Source organism: Cuculus canorus, chromosome 14, assembly GCF_017976375.1.
Source record: "Cuculus canorus isolate bCucCan1 chromosome 14, bCucCan1.pri, whole genome shotgun sequence".
Lineage (NCBI taxonomy): Eukaryota > Metazoa > Chordata > Aves > Cuculiformes > Cuculidae > Cuculus > Cuculus canorus.
In genome coordinates, this window is record NC_071414.1 from 17,827,472 (window position 1) to 17,850,146 (window position 22,675).

Sequence of the window (22,675 nt, forward strand, 5' to 3'; positions counted from 1 at the left end):
TCGATACAGCCCCAAGCCAGAGTTGATAAGAGTGATGAGTTGAACAGCTGACTTTACGCCCTCTAAAGAAGTCAGATGCCAAGAGAAGGATCCGTTAGCCCTTCCTGGCACTGGCAGCAGGACACGGGCGCTACAGGAGAGCAACTGCAATCCTGTGTCTCTCTGATCTCTGCAGACCAATGCCGCTGCGTTCAACACGCGGGAGGAGGCACCATCCTATCTTTGTGCACTTCTACAGTGTTCAGACACCTGAGTTCATTTCTTCCCTGGGGAATTTTGAACCCACAGCTCTTCCTTTCCAGAGGAATACTCCAATGCTCCAGGGGGACATATGTATTTTGTACTCTGTTGAAGCTCCTCCGCTAGAAAGATTAACAAAAAACAGGGAGAGAAAGCCAGATAATTGTTTTATCCAATGGCTTAAATAACAAATGGAAGAGAGCGCTGGCGCTGGGGCTGCTCACAGGCGAAGGCTCGCCTGCTCTGCTGGAGTCTCTGGGCACTCGCCTCCCACTCGCAGGGCTCCATCCATTCCTGCGCTGCGGAGCCCCATCGAAAGGAGAGGCAGGGAACGCCACCGGGCCAACTCACACATGACAGCAGATTGCCTGTTGATTACATCCTCTCCCTTCCAAAAAACAACTCCAAACAAATAAAGCACGGTATTTGCCTGGGACAGCTTCCACAGGCAGTAAGTGCTCAACAGCAAACAGCGGGTAGGGAAGCCTGGCCAGACGGCAGGGCTCTCCCTCTCCTCTGCCTTTTGGTACACATCAACCATTCTCATGGAATCTTGACAGGGCAAACACAAAGTATTTAAGTATTTCTCTGTGTTACCCTACCTGTTTATTTTGAATAGCTAAATGCCACCAGAGTGATCAGGGACTCTTCCTTTTTTTCCTGTACATTTTTTCTCAGGGACCTCCTAATCTCTAAATATTTAAAGCTTTATTTGTTTGACACATTGAATTAATTGACTGTTAATACAAAACCTCCCACAAAGAAGCTACAGATACACCACCTCAAGCTGTGATTTCTGCACTTCTCACAGCCTAAGGCCTCAATTCTGCAATTACACACATTTATCTGTACTACGGCAAAGGATCCCAACGGGACGACTCGCACCAGCGAAGTTAATCACATTTGCGAAGATCTGAGTCCCGCAGTTTGGGGCTGGGACTGTATTTGGATGAGACATCTTCAGGGAACCAAGATCTGAAGGAAGCAGTACCAGCAGTGCAGCGTTTGATGCTTCTTATGACTGACGTCAGTGCGATAAACCTGGAGGCAAAGATGCTCTCGTGCTCAGAACAGGGAATCACCACGAAGGGCTCACAGCCCTGCCACACCGAACCACGCAGGCCTGGGCGCAGCCCTCATCCCTCTAAAATCAGGAGAAGGCGGGTGTGGAAAGCATGAAAGCACTGGGATGAATCGTTTAAAAATGCCTCCAAAGTGATTTTCAATTTTCATATGTAAACCCATGGAAAAGAAGTGATGATGAACTGTTTAATATCAATGAAAGCCCTGAGAGAAGCTATAAACCCAAAATCTGCGTACTCATCTGTACTTTCTTAATTACTCCCACTGTCTTAGCAGGCTTTATGAACGACATTTCCTGGTTAATTAATTAAAATAATCAAGCATGCCTGTGCACTACTTAAGAAATGAGCTGTACTGCAAACTTTACCATGACTACACTGTGCTCTTGGGAGCTTGTGTACTTGGGTTTTGCCCTTAAATTCCACTGGACTCCCGCTCTTTGTGGCGCTGAGGGAACGGGCAGCAGCTGCTGCTGTGCTGTCTGCTGTCCACACTCCTCACCCGCTGCTTGGGACCAGAGTTTGAGGGAGAGGAGGAGAGAGGGGGGAGAAGGGAAGGGAGGAGAGGAGGGAGAAGAGGGGAGAGGAAGGAGAAGGGAAGGGAGAAAATGGAGAAGAGGGGAAAGGAGGGCAGGGAGAAGGGAGAGGGCAGGGAGAAGGATAAGGAGGGACAAAGAAAGGGAGAAGGAAAGGGAGAGGGCAGGGAGAAAGAAGCAGGAGAGGAGGACGGGGAAAACCCCACCCCCCCGCGCCTGCGCGGCCCCGCCCCGCCCGGGCAGTCGAGGGGCGGCGCAGAGCGTCCCGGCCGCGGGGACTTCCGGCCTGTGCGGGCGCCGCCCCCCTCTCGCCTCTCCCTCTGCCCCCTGGAAGGGGAAGGCTGACCTCCCAAGTCCTTCCAAGGCAACCCGGGGCAGGATTCCATGAGGAGCGCGGGTGTTTCTAGGCCAGCGCGGCTTTCCAACCTTTCTTCTTCCCGAAGGGGGAGCGGTGATGCTCTGCCAGCCTGGAACCCGACACAGTCCAACTCGTATTCCAGCTGCAGCGCCTGCACTCGACACTGCCGCTCCTGCCGGCCCCAACGCAACTCTGCAGCAACTACGAGGTGTACAATATTCCTGCTCATTAACAGAAAACAAGGTTTAGGAACAACTGCTGCAAACAACATTTTCTCTTCCAAATGAAACAAACTTATGTTTTTTGGCAAACACCGATACGTGTTTTGTTAGGGGATTGGGGGGTTTCAATTCACATGCAATGCCAGCTGGAATTGAATGACAATTTTGTTCCTGGGAGGGAAGAAAGAAAAAAAGCAGCCCTAGTTCGTGACTGTAGTCAACCAGCCTGGCTTACAAACACACAGTAAGAAATTATAGAAACAACCCTGAACTTGAAAACTGGCAATTTATGCATATGTGGACCTCTGTGATACAGACACGAGACCTGAACATACAGCACAGGGTCAGGTTCCAAAGAATAATGCCAGGCACATTCTCTGCTGGCAATTTTTTCCCCTACATCCAAGGGAAACTAACGGGACACTTGTTTAATTATGAGAAGATATTCCAAACTCTATTACAATATCAGTATGTGAATATAGCTTTAGATGATAACTCTTTACAACTTGGTAAAATACAATCTCCCTGCAAAACTGTTAACAGAACACATCACCATCAGCCCAGTCACCCGAGTCCTGTTTGCAACTCTCCAACTGGTTTGAACAGGGACTGTCAGCAAAATCGTTACATGTTTCCCCAGCTGGAAGCTGGCAGCCACCAATACTTCTCCTCATACAACTGAGGAGACATGGAATCAAGTTAAACTCTGGTGCAGAAGCAGAGACATCCAGTGAAGACAGTTACATCATGGATTAACATTTCTGTCTCTAAAGTCCATGGTATAACTCGCATGTACCAGAAGGAAAAATGGACCAAATATGAGCCCTTTGGAAAAGATACAGAGTGAAAGCAGAATGTCTTGCACTAAGGTTATGTATTTAACAGTTTTACATGAAATATTTATATATAAAAACTTTAAGTGCTTTTCTCCAATTTAAAAATCTAAAGAATTCAAAAATAAGGCATTCAATATTTGAAAAAAGTACAGATTTACAAAATGTGTATATTCTGTCATGAAAACTCCACACCAACATTATACACTTGGAAAAAAAATACAAACAGGATATCTTACAAATTTATGTAGCAATAACTTAGTTCATACCATGCAATAAAAAGGACATTAATCAAGATACACAAGCTTTTAAGTTTCCTAGACTGGAGGGCTTAATTTTGTTTGCAAATGAGTTTTTATGCAAATTCTTAGAACTGTGGCACTTGAAATTTCTGGTAGCCTTTCTACTGACAGTTAGATTGTACATAATGATTGTGAGGATGGAGATAACAAAGCAGCTGTTACGAATCATTCCAACTTTGTTCGACAATAGCTGAAACTCTTTTCTCATATTCACGCTTGTTCTCCTGGTAGAGCTGTGCTGCCTGACTGTTTGCTGGACTGTTTGGATTAGGTTCATCAAGCAGAGACTGTAAAAAGGGAAAACAAAACGTGAGACAAACCAATGCATTTTAAGTTAAGGAAAAAAATCAACTTACAGCTTTCCAATCACATGCGTTTCAGGAGGCAGATGCGACTCACAAGAGTCCAATTGAAAACAAATCAGTTAAACTCACAGTCAGGCACCCATAATTACACTACTGAACCTCAAATTATACACTGCATAAGCACGAGCACAGTGTACACTTCTAGGTTCACAACCCCAACAGATACATGGTCATTCGTGCCAGCTAGCAGTATGATGCTAATTGATTATCTGATAATTACACTACTACCGTCATTCAGAACTAAAAAGGGGCTTAAGAGGCCTCCTAAAAACCTCACTGTAGAAAAACAATCACGTGGGAGAAAAGAAAATACGCTTTTTTGGTGTGCCAGGCCATTTTTACTTATTCCAAGTAAAGCGGGCTTCAACAGTATTGCCTCCCTGAGGACTTCATAGGGAAGGCTTCACAATAAAGGCTAGTGTTTCATTTCAAACTCTAGGCAAATTTCAACAGCTAATGTCCTATCTCAACTAAAAGCAGTTAAATAATCCAAATCAGTAACTGTTTTCCTGTAAAAATATGTAATAGCAGGTTTTGTAGCTCAGGATAAGTAATTGCATAGGTCAGCACCTTGGGCTTTATTTGATCTAAAAAGCTACTGTTTAATTCTCACGCATTTGAGGTCCCCCTTCCTATCAGCACCTGGCCAGCCCCGTCACCGAGCTGTATTTTCTGGAACAGAGACCAAAGCCAACATAATTATTTGCTAAAGTAGATGCAAAGTTACCTGAATTGAAGTTAAAATAGATGAAACGTCATACGTGGGACTCCAGCGATTCTGAAGAATATCTAAACATATGCTACCATCCGCATAAACTGTAAATGCAACACAGATATCATTTAGAAACCATTTATAGTTTATTCATGAAATATTGTTCAAGGCAGTTATTGTTCCAATTCAGTCTGTGTTTAAATCAGTATTTTAGGGAAGACAGTACTCGTGCCTCACCATTTTCTCTAGTTTGACACCTTGTATTTTGAAGATTTATTATTACTGGAAGTAACAGAACACTTAAGAGGAAAAGAATGAAGGTCTCAAGATGATGGATGTCATTAGCGCAGGATTGTCATTAGGCTTGGTTTCTCGCTGCTCTTGTGTGACTCGCCCAGATACAGACAGAGGACAGGACTCAGAGCCACAAGACATTTACTGCGGGAGTGGGACCCACTGCACCAGCCGAGGATCTTGCAGCCATCACACTCTGAGTGGTGGAAGTTCTTGCCGCATTTTCACAAACTCTACACTCGCTGTGACACACACCAAGGCAGGCAATAGGAAATACAGGAAAGCGTGCCTGAAATCCTACTTCTGACAGGATATCTATCAGTAGCCTCAACAAAGCCTGTACGAAACCAAGACTCGCCACACAAACTCCTACATCCTTAACTTCTGGTTTGTTCGTGCCAATAAAACCCCACAGATCACCCAAACCCTGCCAGAGGCTCACTGGCCTGCACGTTATGTGGCAGAAGCACACTAGACGGCACTGTCCAAAAAGTCACAGAGCTAAAGGCCAAGGTCAACCAATGTGCAAGGAGGGCTCGAACTATGAAAAATGCTGGAATGGGCTTACACTTCAGCCCTCAAATTGAATCTATACCTCCCTTTGCTACAGAGGGGCTTGGAAAAGAGCAAAAGGCATAGATTGTGTGTTCTGCATGCAAGGATAACTGTATAAAACCCAGCAAGTGCTGCAGCAGGAACCACAGCACTCTCTTACACAAGTCAGGGTCAGCCTCTTCCACTGCACTCCCCTACAACTGGGATTTCCCACCCTCTCCCTTGTGCCAGCACTGGCTGGAACTGCAACCCAAATGCAGGCATGGACTTGGCCGAAATCCCACCTGACAGAAATAAGTAACATTTGCCTCAATCGGTTCCGTGCTCCAGTTCATGATGTCGCTGCACATTCACGATTGCTGTTAAATGGAAGGGGGCAGGAATCGGCAACCAAAATTGCCCTCTTAAGCCCACCTAAGTGCAGCTGCTGCTGACAATGCTGCCAAGCTTTGCTACTAAGGCTATATATTGATTAGAAAGAGACAGATAGCTGCTCCTTAATGGTATCATAATTCTTAATTTTTCATCAAGCAGTTGCTGTCCAAGACATCTACTTAGGAGATGCCAATGGAGAGAGATGGAGAGCCGTTAAGCATGCTGGAGCTGCGCAGAAGACGTGACCACACCATAATATTTAATCGTATTATGGATAAACAAAAGTGACTTACTCACCATTTGGATGGAACATTTTTGATAAAAACCTAACAGTTGGAGGCTTATTTGGATATTCTTCGGAAAATTCTATTACTAGTTTAAAAGTACCTGTCCAAACAAACAGAAATGCAGTCAGGTAACTAACAGCAAAAGATACTCCCAAGAATATATACAATATAAGTTTATTTATGTACTCCACGATCAATATTTCTTCTGACCGTTATATAAGCAAACAACACTGAGTCTGGTTTTGTCTTATATATTTCAAGTGATAATGGAACTACTGCTTTGTGGTAGTAATTAAACCCAGCAGCAGTAGCAGCGAGGTAAAAGCTTGGAGACTCCCTGGGCACATCCTCTCCTTCTGTGACCCAACATGCCAGTTCCATGGACTTTGGTGACTCCATAGTGTTTCATTAAGAAGGCACCGTGGTGCCAGCAAAGAACTGGAATTTCCTACTCAGCAATCTCCGTCTTTGGAGCTCATGACTGATTCGCTGAAAACCTTTATTATGGATCACTGAATAATTTACTGTAATTCCTCCAATCCAACACAGAGGAGAAACCCATCTGCTGCCGATCATTACAATAATACTATAATTATTAAACTCATTATTCCTCATATGCCTAAAGGCGGTTCATTACACACCAACTTTCATGTTTATGTACAAACTTGGTGTTCCCTCTCCCTCACTGAGTTCTATATTTAGAACAACTCAAGACTTTTCACCTGTTCTTCATCAGAAGAACAGAGATGAAAACAGCAAAGCATGCTGTCTTGTGGATCTTGGTTATGGGGATAAGAATACATGTCTGGCAGCATCAGACCGACTTCCCCCTAAAAGCACTAGTGTTCTATGCATAAATAAGTCTTGATATAAGAATTGCTTCACAGCTTTCTAACCAATCAGCAAACACCACGGCAAGACACTGCTTACATCAAAATACAGTACTTTTATAGCCAGCAAGACCTTACCCTTTCACTTTTTTGCTTGCCCAGTTTGTTCCAAGTTCTATATAGAGAACAGCTATTATTTTTTCAAAGCAGAACAATGTTAATACTGGCAGTATTTATAAGAATGACAGAGGATATAAAAGTCAGTGGCTTACCATCTTCAAAAGGCGTCCCTTCTGGCCTGAAAGGTTTTAAAAATAAACTCCAGTTAAAAATAATCATTACATACTTCTCAACAGGCACAAGTTCACCTCCCCTTCCTTATCCTCCCCAAGATACACATTGAGGCAATTATTACAATATGTAGAGAAGTATCCAGAGGCAACCTCCAAGAGCTTTGTCATATCTAAGACACTTTCCTGTAGTCAATCTGCTAGTTGAGATACCTATCGTCATCCCGAACAATCCACATGCCATTATGTGACTAGACTGGAGTTAATGAGCAAATTATTAACAAGCAGGTTTCAGATTTGCAAAAGGGCACTGAGCCAGCTCCTACTCTGTAGGTGTGGAGGGCTGACTGTGGCTCGACATCAGGTGCCCCCAAAGCTGCACCTTCACTCTCCTCCTCAGCAGGGCAGGGGAGCAAATAAGATGGGAAAACATTAATGGCTCAAGATACAGGCAGCTTACTAAAGCAAAAGCAAACCACACGTGCGGAAGTAAACAAAAGATCTATTCTTTACTTCTCAGCAGCAGGCAATGTCCAGCCACTTCCTGGGAAGCAGGGCTTCAGCACACAGAGCAGTTTCACCAGAAGACAAACATCATCATAACAAATGCCCCCCACCCTCCTTCCTTTTTCTTAGCTTTTATTGCTGGGTGGATGTCACACGGTGTGGAATATCCCTTTGGTCAGTCTGGGTCAGCTGTCCTGGCTGTCCCCTCCCAAGGTCTTGCCCACCCCAGCCTGCTGGTGAGGGGAATGCTGGAGAAAGCCCTGATGCTGTAGCTGCTGCTAAGCAGTGCTGTACATCATTGGTGAGTTACCAACACCCTTCTGGCTACCAACGCACAGCACAGCACAGCACTAGGAGGGCTGCTGCGGGGATACCTAACTCCACCCCAGCCAGACCCAACACAGCAGGATGTGTAATGAACCTGTACCTCCTCCTCCTGGGAACCAATCCAATCACTGCTAATACATCTGGATTTAATGGCCAAGAACTCATGGCTCTCATGTACTTTAAAGGGGAAGCCTGCTTTCCTGTAGCCCAGATTCCACACAGTCTAACCTATTTAGTAAGCCATATACGAGCTTTATTAAACAAGATGAACATGTTTTAATTTTTTCTTTCCCACGCATTCTGTATTAACCCTGAAAACACCTTTTTAACATAACAACACATTTGGTCATTTTTCTCAGTTTCCTGACAAACATATAAGAAGAGAATGATTATAAAGACAAAACCCAGGTTTTGTTATATTTAGCTTTTTGATACAGAATGCAGTGATCAAAACCTCTTACCCAAATATAACAGCATTCCATTGCATGATGTTATTCTCAGATGGCGCACCACTGACACCCACAGGAGGGTCTTCTTGCAATCTAAGAATCACAAATACAGAATGACAAGCCTTATTTAAATGAAATACTTCCATCTGCAAGTAGAATTTAGCAGCAATATCCAGATTTTGTAAATATTTTCTCATTCCAAACCAGAGAATACACCGAGCATTATATGCAGATCAGCTGTACCCCAAAAGAGAAACCCACAACATGACGCACATCAAGATTCTCTTCTGTATTAAAACAACACACTACAGCAGCGCAATAGGTCAGATTAAGTGTGCAGGGAGCAAAGCATTAACTCTAAGAATAACCTAAAGCACTACATACAGCTGGGATTTACAGTACTACTATGAAAGAGCAATTGCTGCTGGCTGCCACAACGAAGAGAACAAATTACCAACAGGGGCTTAACACCAGCCAGAGACACTTATACAGCGCACTTGCGGGGACTAAGTGCAAGGAACTGGCAGCGGAGCTTTTCCTGCATTCCCAAATCCGCATGCACACTGTGGCTAAATTTGGTCTAAGTCTATTTTGACTGAGAAGCTGACTGCTTCAAAAGGGAACATGGAGAAAGCCTGCGTACTACTCCCTCTTGCCAGTTCAACAAATGTATTTATCTCTAAAGTAATCGTGGAAGCATTTTACATTCTTTTTAGCTCCTTAATCCTTGGGCTAGGGAAGAGCATGTCAGTTACTGAAAGCCAGATAAACCCGGACCATCCAGAATATATCACAACGAAAGAACAGGACCAAGATACCCTCCTTCCGCCCATCCTTCTGTGGACCAATGTTCCTGCTTAAAGATCACTGAAGACCCTGAGTGATGTAAACCAGCAAGCCCCAATTACTTGATGAGTAACTGGCCTGATCAAACCCTTCAGTGACAGCTCCTACCCACCCGCCTATTTAGCCCCTCAAGTTCAGCAAGAACAAAGAAAATGAAGAGGCCACCCTTGCCACAAAAGCAATTCTTTAGCATCAACATGAGGTTTGGCCACATCGTGGCACAATGTGATGAGCAAGTCGCTGCCAGAAGCCGTGCAGACCGAGGGACAAGCTCTAACTAAGTGTCAGCACAGAACAGATTTATTCAGAGCCAACACCAGTGCACAGCCAGTTAATTCTCCCACATTTGAACTGCCCAAGTCCACGATAAAACGGCATGTGGACACATGGAGCGAAGGCGCGGCCTGACAAAGACAGCCTGGGAGCAGGGCTCACTCAGTAGCTCACATCCCCTCTGAACTCTGTGTTTACATCCTTGCTCTCTGAGCACACACAGTTCAGACAGCCGAGTATCAACAGCACCTACTATTTTGGTCAGGGAGAGCAGGAACAGGACTTCTTTCTATGCAACAGTCAGGCTGCACGCCAATAATAATGCCTAAGCATTCAGCTCAACAAACATATCTGAGGGATGGCTTTGGGTTTCAGATCAATTTAAAAGCTCACGTGCACTCCCGGTCAAAGGGTCTAACTATAGAAAGGTTGCGGCAAAGACTGAAAATCAGACTGATCTGAACAGGGCCTGGAAATCTTTAACAGCTAGGGAAAATAAAGTATTTGTTGCCCCTTTTCCGACAGCAAAAATAAAAAAAATTAACTTATTTTCCTGTTAGTTTACTCAAACAAAGCAGATGAGATACAGAAATCAAAATCTGTTGAACTGTTCTCTCTTCGCTGCTCTAGACAATCACACTATGCAAAAAGGGTATATATTTAACAAAGTGAATCAGAGTTCACAGCCCACGGTCTGTTTTTTTCAGTAAGCGATACAAGTGACATAAGGCTAAACAAATATATAAGTTACGGTAGGAAAGAGGACAGTAAAAAGCCTGACACGAAGAAGTTGCATAAACTCTGGGGTGTTAAAGTTGTCATATATTTGATAAGTAAGTTTGATTTACTTTCTCTTAATTTTGTTATACTTTTCTACAGCTTTAAAGTCTATATTTCAAAATTATTAGAGATTTAAAATCTCTAATCATCAAAATAAGATTATTCTAATCTTAGAAAGACTGGTTTAATAAAATCATAAACCCACGTTTGATTGCAATCCTGAAAAACAACTTAGTTCCTCATCCTGAAAAATCACTGGTTCGTGTCATCTGTGTAACCTAACACAATAACGACGACTGAAAATCCTGTTTTGATTTGAACAGGAATCAAGCAACACCCACTTAGCAAACACCAACACCCAAACAACAGAAGAGGCAGGCTCCACGTCTCAAAAACGCCTGACTTTTCGTGGAGTCACAAGTCGGGCTTTATCACCGCAGCTTTACAGGCAGTCATGTAAAGAAACTACAGTCCACATCAACTATTTGTTGATATATATTCAGGTGCTGGTGTAACACAGCTATGCTAAGAGACACTATCAAAGCTGACTCACCTCCAACAATTTAGGAGCGACTCCATTCCAGAGGAACCATATGGCATATTGCAAAGCTTACAGAAGAACCCCCCCCCTTTTTCCACACGCTCTGTTCTAAGAGTGTTTATATGTCAGACTGGAAATAAGTTATTGCAGAGTCTGTGGTTCAGCCATTAACATTTAAAAGAGTGCAACTAATAAACACTTCTTCAGCAGACTGCATATATTATATAAAAGATGCCTCGTGACTGAAAATGTTAGCCCAGTATGTACATAAAAACATTAAAGGGCATTCTGCTTTTTGTTATACGCAGATGAAGCGTTTGCCAATTCTGAGCGCTTCGTTTTCAGGTGCCCGTCCCAGACACCGCCAGCCCAGGGAGCCCTGGAGGCATCTGATGCCTGGGCTGCTCCCAGAACCAGGCTCAGCACCTTCGGTACAGAACTGCCCGTGCCAGGAGTGGGATGAGGGTGCGAGAAGCACCGGACCCCCCAGGGCAAGGGCAGTCAGCACGATCCTGGCACTCAAAGGATACCTGCACCCACAGGACATTCACACCCCCCTGGCGCCTCCAGGACACCCACAGCCCCTCTGGCACCTGCAGGACACCCGCATTCACAGGACACCCACGCCTTGCCTCGGCGCCCACAGGATACTCACATCCACAGGACACCCGCACCCCTCAGCGCCCATGGGACGCTTGTACCCACAGGAAAACTGCATAATATCCACATACACACACCCTGGCACCCACAGAACACCCGCACTCCCCCAGCACCCACACCCAAACGACACCTGCAGACACCCCCCAGCACCCACAGGACACATGCACCCCCCAGCACTCCCAGGGTATCTGCATCCAAGGACATCTGCATTCCCCCAGGCACCTGCACCCACCCACAACCCCCAGGACACCCCCAGGGTATCTGCACACCCCCAGTACCCACAGGACACATGCACGCCCAAGATACCTGCACACTCCTGGGATCCACGCTCTCCCAGCACCCCCAGAACACCCCACACACACTCTCCCAGCACCCACAGGACACTCACATGGTACCTGTACCCCCCCACTCCAGCACCTGCAGGACACTCGCACCCACAGGACACCCACGGGACCCCTGAATCCTCCCCCAGCGCCCACATACCCGCAGCACCCATAGGGCCCTCACACCCACAGGACACCTGCACAATACCCACAACCCCCCGACACCCATAGCGCACCTGGACCTCCCAACATCCCAGCGCCCATAGGACACCCCCAGGGTACCTGCACAATCCCAGCACCCATAGGATCCCCAGATACCCCCAGCACCCATAGGGCCCCCACACCCCCAGGGTAACCGCATCCCCCAGCATCCACAGAAACCCCGCAACCCCCAGCGCCTCCCAGCACCCATAGGACCGAAAGAACCCTCCAGCACCCACGAGACAGGCAGCACCCCCCTTGGCACCCGCAGGACCCCCTCAGCACCTCCCCCCAGCACCTATGGGACCTCCAGAACCGCCCCCAGCACTCACGGCCCCCCCGCACCCCCCAGAACCCCTGCACCCACGGGACACCCAGCCCACCCTCTCTTCCCCATAGGACACCCAGACACTCAGGTCCCCCCAGCACCCGCACCCTCACCACCCCCCAGCACCCCCGCACCCCCCAGCACCCATGGGACCCCCACACCCCCAGGGTACCCGCACCCCCCAGGGCCCATAGAACCCCCGCACTCCCTCAGCACCTCCCAGCACCCATGGGACCCCAAGAACCCCCCAGCACCCACGGGACACCCAGCACCCCTGTTAGCACCCATTGGGCTCCAGCACCCCTCTCAGCACCCACAGAACCCCCACAACCTCCCAGCACCCCCGCAGCCCCCAGGACCCCAACACCCATGGGACACAAACCCAGCCGCCGGGCTCGGCTCGGCTCGGCTCGGCTCGGCTCGGCTCGGCTCGGCTCGGCATCTGCACCCCCTCCCTCTCCCCCCCGGCCCGGGGGTGCCGCTCACCTCTTGAAGTCGCGCATCAGCCTGCGCCGCGCCGGGGTGGACATGGTGCCCCGCGCCCGGCACAAACAACCGCAATGGCGGCGCCGCGGGGCGGGGCCAGCGCGGGACACACCATGGCGCGGGGCGGGGGGGGCGGCACGGTCCATCCGCCGCGGCGGGGGGGGTGGTGGGGTGTGTGTGCTGTCATAGCCTCAGAGTCAGTGGGTTGGAGAAGAGCTTTGAGGTCACCCGGTCGAACGGTACCTGCCCACTGCTAAACCACTTTCTGGAGCACCTCAACCGCCCGTCTTTTAAACACAACCAGGGATCATGGAGTTATAGAATCATAGAGTTATAGAATCATAGAATTACAGGATCATGGAATTGTTTGGTTGAAAAAGACCTTTGCGGTCATCGAGCCCAACCATCCCTGTCCACTACGAAACCACATCCCTGAGCACCTCATCTGCCCATCTTTTAAACACCTCCAGGCATCACAGAATTATAGAATCATAGAACTATAGAATCATAGGATCGTGGCATTATAGAATCATAGAATAGTGGCATCATTTGGTTGAAGAAGACCTTTGAGATCATCGACTCCAACTATACCTAAACCACATCCCTGAACACCTCACCTGCCCGTCTTTTAAACATCTCCAGAGATCATAGAATTATAGAATTGTAGAAGCATAGCATCGTTTGGTTGAAAAAGATGTTTGAGCTCAAGTCCAGCCATACCCATCCACTACTAAATCACATCCCTGAGTACCTCACCTGCCCATCCTTTAAATCCCCCCAGAAATGGGGACTCCACCACCCCTCTGGACAACTCCAGTGCCCTATAACCCTTTCAGTGAAGAATTTTTTCCTAATATCCAACCTAAACCTCCCCTGGTGCAGCTGGAAGCCATTCGCTTTCATCCTATCACCCATCACTTGGGAGAAGAGCCCAGCACCCACCTCACCACAACCTCCTTTCACGCAGCTGTAGGCAGTGATAAGGTTTCTCCTGAGCCTCCTTTTCTCCAGGCTGAACAACCCCAGGTCCCTCAGCTGCCTCTCCTAACCCTTGTTCTTCATCCCTTTTGATACAAGATGTCACTATTACAAAAAGTGGAATATTTTTTGCTTTACACTAAAGCAGAGTTAAGTTTCATCTAAGTAACTGTATTTTCTGAAAGTCAGACAGAACGTCCCTCTGACTGTATGTTCTCTTTCAGTGGTTTTTTTTCCAGACACTGTTCATTCTTTGAAGCTGATGTTCTTGTGTTCAGTGTTCTTGTGTTCAGTGTGATCTGTGCTGAACAGATGCATTTTTTTCTATACCCACCTGTTTGCAGCCTTTCTGTCTCAAATGCAAGGTCAGACAGAGCTGCCTCCAAAGCTCCAAATTAGCAAGAGTTTTGACACTTGTGAGGTTCATAACAACATTAAAATTGGTCCTTGGAAAGTAATAGGATATGCATAAGATTTCTGGCAAAGTTTATCCAAGTGCATGTAAGTGGGAAACATATTCTGTAACCAGCTTTTGCCTTGCTGCACGCGATTGAGGGAGATCCCTCCCTCCCGTCGCCCAGGCCTGATAAATTATGCTCGCTTTCTAAAACTCCAAAACGAGTCTTAAAAGAGTTTATTTGCCAGCATTTTTGGTATCAATCCCAGCATGGTGGGGGGTTGTCTGTGTATCTGTCTGCAGCTCTGCACCTGCGCAGCCTCTGTGTCTTTGGGGGAAGCCGGTGGGAAGAGGCTATAGGATGGGGCACTGTGGTTCTATCACCAGAACCACCTCGCCCCTCTGCAAGGAGAGAGTTTGGGAGTTTAAAATTACAGTTTTGGGCTTAAATAAAGCAGATTTTAGCACAGCAGAAACGAGTTTGGCATTGCTGGAGAGCATTGAGCAGGAAGTGGCTGGAGGAGCACAGGACATCTCCAGCCAAGAAGCGTGGCCAGGAGCAGGCAGCTGGGTGGGAAAAGCCCATTTACACCAGCGCTGGAGAAAGAGATGCAGTCAGAGACCACCTCAGAAAAATACTTGTGCCCAGGTGCTCTGCTCTGATGGGAACCCGGGAAGTGTGGGGGATCGTCTCTAATCCGGTTCCTCCAACAGACTGCAGCAGAGTCCTCTGAAGCCGTGACCTGATTCATGCATGGAGCCTCAGAGCTGGCCCCAGCCCTTGGGTTTGTGTGACTGCGTGTGCCTCCTCGCTTTTCCTTAGGCAATTTTAAGGAGGTCAAAACATCATGAGACTGCTAATGGAGTGACAGAAATAAACGCTGTCCTCATCCTCTGCCCATTTTGTTTGCCCCCGGCTATCTGTGTGCCTGAAGAGCATCAGTCCTGGGTTCAGTGTAGCACAAGGCTCCTCACTGCTTTCTGCCCGAGCTGGTGCTGCAGCTCTGCCGACCCCGGGTGCCACGGGCACAGCTTGGCTGGAACACTGCTCCAGTCCCCTATGGCACACAGGGAAAGGGCAACCCTGCAAGGACTCAGCACCGTCAACTCCATGTCCCACCTCAATGGAAAGACCCAGGAGCTTAAAGTGAGAGAGAGGAACTCACAGAAAGCCCAATACTGCACGGGAGATGGCTTTTGAAAGAGGCTTGCCCCAAAAAGTCATGAATGCCCCATCCCTGGAAGCGTTCAAAGCCAGGCTGAATGGGGCTTTAAGGAACCTACTCCATGGAAGGTGTCCCTGTCCATGGCAGGGGATGGAACTGGATGGGCTTTGAGGTCCCTTTCAATTCAAACCATTCCATGATTCTGTGATTCTCCAGCCACTCCAACACTGCTCCCCACGCTAGTGAGAAATGGTTCCTGCTGAACAATCCGCCCTTCTGGATTTGCCTCCTCCTCCCGTCACCCAGACGCTTGGATTTTACATTCCAGCGCTGCTCCTCTGGCTGTACACAGTTTATATTTAGCTCTGGCTAATTCGTAAGGGAGACGGCAGACTGTAAAATACAAGTGCAAGCTTGGACCTGTATAAATAATTAATGTCAGTGTAAGAACATCCATTATTTGGTTGTTGACAGGCGCCCACTGCAGTTGCCCAGACCGGGCAGTGGGAGCATCCCTGACACGCAGGGCAGCGCCCGTCGCTCTCAGAGCTCTCCTCCGGGGCAGCAGCCACTGCCTGCCCAGGGAATAACACCCAACACTCCCCCACGAACAGCAGGAATCAAACAAGGGCTACATCCGAAATCCTGCGTTGTCTCGATCTGGCTCAGGGATCTTTTCAAGTCCCTGGAATGGCTATAAATTGGAGAGGGAAAGATTTAGATTAGACATAGAGAGGAAATTCTTCACAATGAGGGTGGGAAGGCAGTGGCCGGGGTTGCCCAGAGCGGTGGTGGCTGCCCCATCCCTGGAGGGGTTCCAGGCCAGGTTGGATGGGGCTTGGAGCCCCTGAGCCAGTGGGAGGTGTGGTGGAATTAGATGATCTTTAAGGTCCTTTCCAACTCAAACCATTCTGATTCCACGGTCTCAACAGCAACAGTCTGTCTTCTCCTCTGACACCACCAGGAGCAGCACATCGACCTCATTTAATGGAACATTTTCATTTCAGTCCTACCTGGCAGTTCCACAGGTGTGGCCAGTAGGTTTATTAATAAATTGAAACTTTTATTTTTCCCTCTGAAGAACCAGCTGCAATTCCTGCTCTGCTGATTGTACAGCGTGTGCAGGTTTTAAAGTGAAGTTAACTATATCCTAAACTAGTTTCAAAGCCATCAGTCCCAACTGCAACACTAAAAGAGAGGCTCTGCCCTCGCTAGGGTGGTTTCATGTGTCTCAAAATGAAGTCTGCACTAAACAACCACTTTAGATTTAAATCTGCTGATCATTATTTCCTCTACTTCCTTGCTTAATGAATTTAAATGCATCACTGCCATTACTGTGTAATTTCACTATGGGCATATTAGTTTAAACGCTTTCAATTTATCACAGACCTGTAACCCATCGACTCCCAGAGGCAGGTGGAACTAACCTCTCAGAACTAACTTTTCCATTTGGTGTCTGGAGGAGTGTATTTCATGTGAAATCATTAAAACTGTCCACAGTGCCTCAAAACCTTGGAAAAAGTCCTTACGCAGCGTGCAGTCTAGAGCAGGAATTAATGTTTTCCTTCTGTAGACTTCTTGAATAGCGCTGAAATAGATAAGACAACTTCCTGATCAGAAAGCTGTTTCAAGTTCAGTACTTATCCCTATTTTATTCCTCAAAAAATGGTATTTGGTAAGAGATTGTGTTAAATAAAAAGGTGTGATTTTGCAGCATATTCATTCTACCTTAATCTTGAGCAAACACTACATTGCTGTAGCGTTTTGCAAACCCAAAACATTACTAAGGTGACCTTGTCTCATTGTAAGATGAGATGCTAAAGAATTAACAGTGAAAGCAAATTACTTGCCTCTCTGTATGTTAAAACAATCCCTCCTTCTAATAAGCTATTCTTTTTCCAGCTCACCCTCTCCTGCTGCAGTGTCTATCTGGGAAGAATTATTTACCATCAGTCATCCCCAAGACTCCAAAACTGGGAAAATGGATGAGCCAAATCATCGGATAGAAACTGTTGGATGGGGTGATCTCAGAGGTCTTTTCCAACCTTGATGATACCATGATTCTATGATTCGTTCTGCCTTTTAAATGGCTTTAGGTGGCTTTGGAGATGCCGTGTGTGTGTGAAGCTGATTCCTGTCCGGCTCCACATGTGTTTAAAACCAGGAGCCTCAGGAGCTTGCAGGAATGTTGAGGATAACGTTGAGTGCTGCTGTCTGTAGGTGTTAATGCCCTTGAAACACCATCTTTAATACATGTTTGAAGAACCGTATGTGCCTCAGAGTAATTCAAACTTTTGTCCTTCTGTGAAGAAATAAAACCCGATGAAGATGTGCGAGGTCCTTAACCAGGTGGGAGGGTGGGAATATAACAGCAGATTGGCGAGGAGCAACGATGAGCACGCTCAACTGGCCTTGCAGCTGGGATGTAGAAAAACACACATATTGTACTAATTGTTGTTTTGCCTTCTGTGTTTAACAAGCAGAGCTCTTATGTTTAGATAACGCTGGCCTGAGAAACTCTAACGTGTTGAGATTCCAGCTCTGGCAGGAAAGAGGGCAAAAGCCTCGCCTCTGCCCTGATAAGCAGGGGAAAAGCAGCAGTTTGCGCTCACGCTTTCACGCTTGCTGGGCTCGGCGGTGCCTGCATTCTCCCATTTGCGTTTGCATCTCTGTCCGAGTGTCCAGAGCCCCTGGACCATGAGCAAGGACCGAGCTGCATGGTGCCTGCGTCGCGTTCCCTCTGCGAGGTGCCGATCTCAGAGTTGCCCCAGATTCTGAGGTAATGGCAATAAGTTTATTCTTTTCATTTTATCCGTGGCTTTATGGCTGTTCCTGCGCTTTGCCTGAGTTTGTCTCACAGGGAGTTAAGGAATATCAGTGTGGAGCCAGCACGAGGGCACCAGACAGCAATGAGGAACCAGAAAAACCTGTTAACAAAACCACAGTGAAAGCCGTAACGTTCTGACAGGTTAGCATCTTGAAATGTGTAAAATAAGGAGTAAATGGCTTGAGAGTTAGACCTGCATCACTGCCAGGGGATGTGGTGACTCTGCTTCATGCACAAAGCAGAGTGAAGACAAATTATTTCTACAGTATTCTCCTGCCAGATTAAATCGAGCATCTAAAGTGAATTTAAAATGTAGAGGCAAGATTTGGAAATTATGTTGGTGGAAGCAGTCCTAGTTTAAATGAAGCAGAAGAATACGGAATCATGGAATGGTTTGGGTTGGAAGGGACCTCCAAGCCCACCCAGTTCCACCCCCTGCCATGGGCAGGGACACCTCCCACTGGATCCAGATGCTCAAAGCCTCACACAAGATGTGTGAGTTCTGGTGAGTTATCGTTTCCTCTCCTGGGTGTTGTTGCTTTGGGTACCTCTGTGGCAGAGATCTTCCCTGTCCTCAGCTCCATCAGAACATGGGAATGGAAAGGCAGGAGGGGCAGGAAGGCTTCCCCTCCTGTGTCTGCAGCCCAAAGGTCAGCGTGCAGCTCAGGCTGTGTCCTGCCCTGCCTTCCCCAGGTGGCTGTTCCTGCCAGATGTCGTCACATCACTCGCTTGGCTCTCTTCCCTGGATCCCCAGCAGCGCATTGGCTGCGGAAGGGGTGGTGTATTTATCATATCAGTTCTGTGCCACCTCTAAACAGAAGAGGGATTATCTGCGAATACTTCCTCATAAAGATATTTCAGCATTGTTACGGTGCAGCGGGGAGATCTCCCCTAAAAGCTCAATGGCAATATTTGAATTTAGAACCGTGTCTAATGGCCATAAATTGGAGAGGGGAAGGTTTAGACTAGACATGAGGAAATTCTTCCCAATGAGGGTGGGGAGGCCCTGGCCCAGGTTTCCCAGGGAAGCTGTGGCTGCCCCATCCCTGGAGGGGTTCCAGGCCAGGTTGGATGGGGCTCGGAGCCCCTGATCCAGTGGGAGGTGTCCCTGCCCATGGCAGGGGGTGGAACTGGATGGGCTTTGAGCTCCCTTCCAACCCAAACTATGATTCTATGATTCTATGAAGACACTGCAAGAGTTTTAGTCTGGGCGTAGGTTGGGTTGGATTTACTCCCAGCCAGAAGCACCAGCTCTAAATGAGCTTACTCTGATTTAATCGAATTTCTGCAAATCATGGGAACCATAACTTGCAGACAGATTACAAGGTTATACATTTGGATTCTTACGTTTATGATGCATATTCAGCCCACTTCCACTCTGTGCAGTAACTGGATGTTTTAAAAATTTAGTTCTTATCAATTTTTAATGAGGCATAATGGCACATTTTGCCACATGGGTCCCTCAGCTTTTCTTGAAGGTAGTGTTTGCGGACACCTCAGCTCTAAATGCAGACCGATGTCCCGGGTCTCGGTGGCATTTAGGAGATGTGGTACCACAGGGAGCGTAGTCATCAAAAAACCCAAGATTATGGCGATTAAAAGGGCGAGTACTTCTGTGCCGAGTTCAAAAAAGCTTTGATTTTAACCTAAAGCTGCTTCAAAAAATCAACAGATAGTAATGTAAAAATCCAATGGCCCCAATTTGAAATGGTACATGTTTATAGTGTCAGTCTTTTAATATGCGAGTTCTTATCCGTGTTTTGTTGGTGTAAGTAAAACTCATCCAAGAGGATATTTTTTTAAGGTAGTGGGAAGAGCAGCTCAGTTCTTTGCTGTGTTCCTGGCTCAGCAGGACGAGTTCAGAGCCTGGAGATGTGTTGTGAGAAATAACTTGATAAATGTGTTTGAATACTGGAGGAAGGTGGATGGAGCAGAAATAGAGTCTTTTAGCTTATTTTCAAAGTAATGTAAATCCTTAATTAAGGAAATGATAGGGGTTTTTTTTTAATCAGCCTTTTAAAGAGTAAGTCTGCATGAACTGAAATAGAAAGCCATGGTAGAAAGTGTTTTTTCTTCTTTTACCAACAGCAATGTCATCATAAGATATTGCCGTGTATTTAGGCAGAAAAAAACCTCACTTGGTGTTTGAATTTATCATCATACAATTCCAGATGAGCTGCAGCATTATCGCCATGGATTGGATAATTAAAGGCTCAAAAACACCTCTTCCAGTTACTCCAGGCAATCACAACAGGGATGTAAAAACTCACCTGAAAGACTGAACCGAAATAAAATGTTGGCGCTTTCAGATCACACATTTTCTTTTGTGTAGTGTTTTGTCATACAGAGATCGAAAGTGTTAATTCTTTGTTGAGAAAAAGGTTTGGTTTCATAGTAACAGTTTAAGACTTCCAAATGGCTTGAAATGATCTGCAGAACTGAAACAAGAAAGAGGTGTCGGAGTAGATAATCAGAGGAGCATGCGGATTGTAGAAGCACCACTGCAGAACTTTTGGACCATCTCTGAAATGCTGAAAAGCTGAAGATATTTAGCACTTTTCCAGCCCACTGGGTTAGGAACGACCCCAGGAGCTCTCCTCCCCGCTGGCGCAGCTGTTTGCTTCTCCTTCCCCGCTCCCATCCTGTCCTCCTCCTTTGGGCTGTGTCATCTCTCAGTCCCTTCTGGCTCGTCCTGCGGCCGACGGGTGGGTTGTGCGCAGAACCCCCGCGCACTCGTGCTCATCACCTACATTAAGCAGTTGCTAATTGTAGTAGAATCAGGACATCAATGACGTTGGGAAATGAGGGCGCTCTGTGCCTCAGAGGCACTTCTGAAGCCACTGGAGGGTTTTTTCAGTCCATGCTTTCATGCCTTGAGATCTGCCTTTTTTTTTTATTTATTTATTTTTTTTAAACAAACAGAACCCACTGCTTATTAAACCGATTCAGGGTATTTTTGTTGTTGTGGGTCAAAGATACCACTGTGATCTGGTCCAGATGCAATGAAAGCAGTGCAAGATTTCTCTTCACAGAGCTGTTATTGTGTAAGCCAAACATAAATTAATTTCTTTAGATTATCTAGAAGATGGTAATCTGTTATTCCTAGTTAACCTGTGCCCGTTTGCCCTGCAGCTGATTTTCCATGGTTTCCATATCAAAAATGTCCAGCAGAATCAGTGCTGAGCCCCTATGACGATCAGTGACACGGGTTGTCTGAAGAGCCCTAAGAAGCCGTGCAAGAGAAGATGCTATAAAAGAGAGGAAAGAAAGATTTGGAGATTGGGCGATGTAGCACACATGGCTAATAACATGGCAAATGGAAGTGTGAGGGGTTTTCCAAGTCTGAGATTAATTCCCCCTGAAGATTTTATTCTGTGTTTTATAAAATTCTGTTATTGCCCACCTACTATTGCGAAATTCTGTAGAGAAGGTTTGGAATTGCAGAGGGTAGTGATGTCCATATGCTGTCATTCACGCTCTTAGCAATATTGATTGCTATTATTCTCAGTAATTATAATAACAGTACAGCGCCGTAGTTATTCTGGTCAACTTGTATAGTTTATTTGAACTATAAACATGGAGGCAAACAGCTTTTTAACAAGCCAAGACGATTCCTCTGTTCTCAAACCTCAAATATACTGTATAGTGCAGAATGAGTCAGCAGGAAGGATCTGCTTTCATGTTGCCTTCTCCAAGAGAGGAAGCGCAGGGGAGGAGCACAGCAGCGTCGCGTAGTTGGATTCGTTTCATGTTGAAGACAGCAGACTTCCCAGCGAGAGATTTTTAATGTATTTCAGCCATCTCCATAGGGATACTAGAATAAGAATGCGGCATAACATTTTTCCATCTGGTTTACCCAGCTGATTTGTTACCTGTTCATAATGTCCTTCTGGGCTCCTCTTCTTCATAGTATTTTATAAAGACCCCAGGGTTTTCAGGGATGGCACCTCCTGAATTCCAGCATCCAAAAAAATACAAGGAAAAGGTTTCCCCAGCTCAGTGCCTCACTGGAGATGCTAGAGAGCATTTCCTCTTAGAATACCCGTTCATTTAGAACCTGCACCCTCACTCGTATGAGGAATTAATTGGGTTTAATTGGGACGTCCACACATGAAGAATGTGGCACATCACAAACTGCTAATTAGAGAAGCTGGGATTTTCAGAAATGCCAAAGAGATTCAGGAGCGTAAGCACCAGTCCACAATTTCATAAGTATTTAAGTTAATGTCAATTCCCTGACGATATAATTACTGCATTCACCGAGATGCAGTTGCAGAAACTAATGGTTTAAAAAAAGACATGTTCT

At 46.5% G+C, this 22,675-nt stretch overlaps 2 protein-coding genes across 2 annotated transcripts in view; one reads left to right on the forward strand and one right to left on the reverse strand.

Moving 5' to 3' along the window:
- SKP1 (S-phase kinase associated protein 1) overlaps positions 1-22,675 on the forward strand; it is a 276,895-nt gene that overhangs the window by 196,602 nt on the left and 57,618 nt on the right. The window lies entirely within an intron of this gene.
- On the reverse strand, positions 3,295-13,124 carry UBE2B (ubiquitin conjugating enzyme E2 B). Its single transcript, XM_054079408.1, has 6 exons — positions 13,002-13,124; positions 8,576-8,656; positions 7,263-7,288; positions 6,171-6,260; positions 4,665-4,753; positions 3,295-3,859 (listed from the first exon to the last, which is right to left on the reverse strand). Exons 1-6 carry the CDS (start codon positions 13,043-13,045, stop codon positions 3,731-3,733), a joined length of 459 nt encoding a protein of 152 aa, XP_053935383.1. The 5' UTR covers positions 13,046-13,124; the 3' UTR covers positions 3,295-3,730.

Excerpts from the sequence above, each read along its gene's own strand:
- UBE2B (XM_054079408.1), bottom strand. The coding sequence starts at position 13,045 with ATGTCCACCCCGGCGCGGCGCAGGCTGATGCGCGACTTCAAGAG. Across the intron at positions 7,289-8,575 it reads TGGAATGCTGTTATATTTGG|GCCAGAAGGGACGCCTTTTG; the intron begins GTAAGAGGTTTT and ends AAAACCTTTCAG. Across the intron at positions 4,754-6,170 it reads AAAAATGTTCCATCCAAATG|TTTATGCGGATGGTAGCATA; the intron begins GTGAGTAAGTCA and ends TTGCATTTACAG.